Source organism: Xyrauchen texanus, chromosome 26 (assembly GCF_025860055.1).
Source record: "Xyrauchen texanus isolate HMW12.3.18 chromosome 26, RBS_HiC_50CHRs, whole genome shotgun sequence".
NCBI lineage: Eukaryota > Metazoa > Chordata > Actinopteri > Cypriniformes > Catostomidae > Xyrauchen > Xyrauchen texanus.
The window spans coordinates 2,246,650-2,251,649 of NC_068301.1; the positions used below are offsets into that span (position 1 = coordinate 2,246,650).

A 5,000-nucleotide genomic window follows, 5' to 3' on the forward strand; every position below is an offset into this window, starting at 1 on the left:
GATGATTTAGTACTATAGGTACTTTCTCTAGAAGTGGCCGTTAGATATTCATCTGTCCACAGTGAGACAAACAGTCTATAAATGGAGATGATTTAGTACTATAGGTACTCTCACTAGAAGTGGCCGTTAGATATTCATCTGTCCACAGTGAGACAAACAGTCTATAAATGGAGATGATTTAGTACTATAGGTACTTTCTCTAGAAGTGGCCGTTAGATATTCATCTGTCCACAGTGAGACAAACAGTCTATAAATGGAGATGATTTAGTACTATTGGTACTCTCTCTAGAAGTGGCCGTTAGATATTCATCTGTCCACAGTGAGACACACTGTCTATAAATGGAGATGATTTAGTACTATAGGTAATCTCACTAGAAGTGGCCGTTAGATATTCATCTGTCCACAGTTAGACAAACTGTCTATAAATGGAGATGATTTAGTACTATAGCTACTCTCTCTAGAAGTGGCCGTTAGATATTCATCTGTCCACAGTGAGACACACTGTCTTTAAATGGAGATGATTTAGTACTATAGGTACACTCTCTAGAAGTGGCCGTTAGATATACATCTGTCCACAGTGAGACAAACAGTCTATAAATGGAGATGATTTAGTACTATAGGTAATCTCACTAGAAGTGGCCGTTAGATATTCATCTGTCCACAGTTAGACACACTGTCTATAAATGGAGATGATTTAGTACAATAGGTACTCTCTCTAGAAGTGGCCGTTAGATATTCATCTGTCCACAGTTAGACAAACTGTCTATAAATGGAGATGATTTAGTACTATAGGTACTCTCTCTAGAAGTGGCCGTTAGATATTCATCTGTCCACAGTTAGACACACTGTCTATAAATGGAGATGATTTAGTACTATATGTACTCTCTCTAGAAGTGGCCGTTAGATATTCATCTGTCCACAGTTAGACAAACAGTCTATAAATGGAGATGATTTAGTACTATATGTGCTCTCACTAGAAGTGGCCGTTAGATATTCATCTGTCCACAGTTAGACAAACAGTCTATAAATGGAGATGATTTAGTACTATAGGTACTCTCACTAGAAGTGGCCGTTAGATATTCATCTGTCCACAGTTAGACAAACAGTCTATAAATGGAGATGCTTTAGTACTATAGGTACTCTCTCTAGAAGTGGCCGTTAGATATTCATCTGTCCACAGTTAGACAAACAGTCTATAAATGGAGATGATTTAGTACTATAGGTACTCTCTCTAGAAGTGGCCGTTAGATATTCATCTGTCCACAGTTAGACAAACAGTCTATAAATGGAGATGATTTAGTACTATAGGTACTCTCTCTAGAAGTGGCCGTTAGATATTCATCTGTCCACAGTTAGACAAACTGTCTATAAATGGAGATGCTTTAGTACTATAGGTACTCTCACTAGAAGTGGCCGTTAGATATTCATCTGTCCACAGTTAGACAAACAGTCTATAAATGGAGATGATTTAGTACTATATGTGCTCTCACTAGAAGTGGCCGTTAGATATTCATCTGTCCACAGTTAGACAAACAGTCTATAAATGGAGATGATTTAGTACTATAGGTACTCTCACTAGAAGTGGCCGTTAGATATTCATCTGTCCACAGTTAGACAAACTGTCTATAAATGGAGATGATTTAGTACAATAGGTACTCTCACTAGAAGTGGCCATTAGATATTCATCTGTGCACAGTTAGACAAACTGTCTATAAATGGAGATGATTTAGTACTATAGGTACTTTCTCTAGAAGTGGCCGTTAGATATTCATCTGTCCACAGTGAGACAAACAGTCTATAAATGGAGATGATTTAGTACTATTGGTACTCTCTCTAGAAGTGGCCGTTAGATATTCATCTGTCCACAGTGAGACACACTGTCTATAAATGGAGATGATTTAGTACTATAGGTAATCTCACTAGAAGTGGCCGTTAGATATTCATCTGTCCACAGTTAGACAAACTGTCTATAAATGGAGATGATTTAGTACTATAGCTACTCTCTCTAGAAGTGGCCGTTAGATATTCATCTGTCCACAGTGAGACACACTGTCTATAAATGGAGATGATTTAGTACTATAGGTACACTCTCTAGAAGTGGCCGTTAGATATACATCTGTCCACAGTGAGACAAACAGTCTATAAATGGAGATGATTTAGTACTATAGGTAATCTCACTAGAAGTGGCCGTTAGATATTCATCTGTCCACAGTTAGACACACTGTCTATAAATGGAGATGATTTAGTACAATAGGTACTCTCTCTAGAAGTGGCCGTTAGATATTCATCTGTCCACAGTTAGACACACTGTCTATAAATGGAGATGATTTAGTACTATATGTACTCTCTCTAGAAGTGGCCGTTAGATATTCATCTGTCCACAGTTAGACAAACAGTCTATAAATGTAGATGATTTAGTACTATATGTGCTCTCACTAGAAGTGGCCGTTAGATATTCATCTGTCCACAGTTAGACAAACAGTCTATAAATGGAGATGATTTAGTACTATAGGTACTCTCACTAGAAGTGGCCGTTAGATATTCATCTGTCCACAGTTAGACAAACAGTCTATAAATGGAGATGCTTTAGTACTATAGGTACTCTCTCTAGAAGTGGCCGTTAGATATTCATCTGTCCACAGTTAGACAAACAGTCTATAAATGGAGATGATTTAGTACTATAGGTACTCTCTCTAGAAGTGGCCGTTAGATATTCATCTGTCCACAGTTAGACAAACAGTCTATAAATGGAGATGATTTAGTACTATAGGTACTCTCTCTAGAAGTGGCCGTTAGATATTCATCTGTCCACAGTTAGACAAACTGTCTATAAATGGAGATGCTTTAGTACTATAGGTACTCTCACTAGAAGTGGCCGTTAGATATTCATCTGTCCACAGTTAGACAAACAGTCTATAAATGGAGATGATTTAGTACTATATGTGCTCTCACTAGAAGTGGCCGTTAGATATTCATCTGTCCACAGTTAGACAAACAGTCTATAAATGGAGATGATTTAGTACTATAGGTACTCTCACTAGAAGTGGCCGTTAGATATTCATCTGTCCACAGTTAGACAAACTGTCTATAAATGGAGATGATTTAGTACTATAGGTACTCTCACTAGAAGTGGCCATTAGATATTCATCTGTGCACAGTTAGACAAACTGTCTATAAATGGAGATGATTTAGTACTATAGGTACTTTCTCTAGAAGTGGCCGTTAGATATTCATCTGTGCACAGTTAGACAAACAGTCTATAAATGGAGATAATTTAGTACTATTGGTACTCTCTCTAGAAGTGGCCGTTAGATATTCATCTGTCCACAGTTAGACAAACTGTCTATAAATGGAGATGATTTAGTACTATAGGTACTCTCACTAGAAGTGGCCATTAGATATTCATCTGTGCACAGTTAGACAAACTGTCTATAAATGGAGATGATTTAGTACTATAGGTACTTTCTCTAGAAGTGGCCGTTAGATATTCATCTGCGCACAGTTAGACAAACAGTCTATAAATGGAGATAATTTTGTACTATTGGTACTCTCTCTAGAAGTGGCCGTTAGATATTCATCTGCCCACAGTTAGACAAACAGTCTATAAATGGAGATGATTTAGTACTATAGGTACTCTCACTAGAAGTGGTCGTTCAGCCAAGATGGCTCAAAGGTCACACCGCAGAATGCTCAATGAGGTAAAGAAGAACCTTAGAGTGACAGATAAAGACTTGAAGGAATCATTGGCACTGGTTAACATCTCTGTTTATGAGTCTACTATACAGAAAACATTAATCAGGTATGGTGTCCATGGCAGGACATCACGAAGGAAGCCGCTGCTTTCCAACAAAAACATTTCTGCATGCATGAAGTTTGCCAAAGACCATCTCCACAATCCTTTTTCTTGCCACTGTATATATTTCTGTAGTTTTATGTGAGTTTTAGGAGTGTGACCACATCTGTCCCCATTCCCTTTCATTGTGTTGAGAAGACCAGCTTTGTTTTCTTCAAAATAACTTGTTATGTGCACTTCAGAAGAAAGTCATACGACATGAGTGAGAGTAGACGATGACAATGCCAAGTTAGGTGAATTCTACACCTTCACCATCTTACATGTCTTCAACTGGAGTTGACATTCAGTTATTGAGGTGTAAATAAAAGCAGTGGCGTTCTTTTTAAGATAACCCGTTAATGTGCAAACATATTGTTATATTTTTGAGTAAATGAGGAGGTGAGATATCTTCCTTGATCACAGCTGTATATTCTGCTTTATTTTAAGAGTTAATTCAATTTCTGATCTTATTCTTCAGGTGCGACCCGACAAGTTTGACAGCTGGTTAAAACAAAATCTGTGTGTGTGCGTGTGTTTGTGTGTGTGTGTGTGTTGTGAATAATGTGCAGAGATTGAAGCTTCCTGCCATATTGTCTTAAACGCCTGACCTTTAAAATGAAGGTGATCATATGCATGGGACGTACACATTCCTAGAGACACACACCCGTCGAAATGGAGTGTGGGAGAAAATATGTATTTCTGTCCAGAGGAATAGATTGGATGCACACGGCTGCATTTGCATGTTAATGTCTCTGTCTGGCTTTCACGCACAGTCCAAAATTTAAACTGCAGCAATATAGATGGCATGAAGATGCTGCTGTGTGAGATAGGGAATAATGAGATTTAAGGTACTGAATTTAGACCATTCTAATGTCTAGTTTAACCACGCCCTCTCTATGTCTACCAGCCCTATGCCCCTCCCCTCATCATTTGATGGCTCCACCCAGTCCCAGCAGCTCCAGCTGTAGTCAGAGTGCTGTTGAACAGCACAGCAAAACCAACCTGTACATACGAGGACTTCCACCTGGAACTACAGACCAGGACCTCATCAAACTCTGCCAACCGTGAGTACACACAGATACACACACCATACACACATGATTAGTGTGATGATGGACTTAATGGAGGTATAAAATCATATAATAAAAATGCATTGTGTTATGGTACT

General features: G+C 38.4%; 1 protein-coding gene across 3 annotated transcripts in view; it reads left to right on the forward strand.

Moving 5' to 3' along the window:
• LOC127620291 (RNA-binding motif, single-stranded-interacting protein 3-like) overlaps nt 1–5,000 on the forward strand; it is a 100,875-nt gene that overhangs the window by 68,830 nt on the left and 27,045 nt on the right. For all 3 annotated transcript variants that reach the window (XM_052093479.1, XM_052093478.1, XM_052093480.1), the window contains exon 2: nt 4,740–4,896. In XM_052093479.1, coding sequence (XP_051949439.1) covers nt 4,740–4,896 — 157 coding nt within the window. The remainder of the gene's footprint in view (nt 1–4,739; nt 4,897–5,000) is intronic.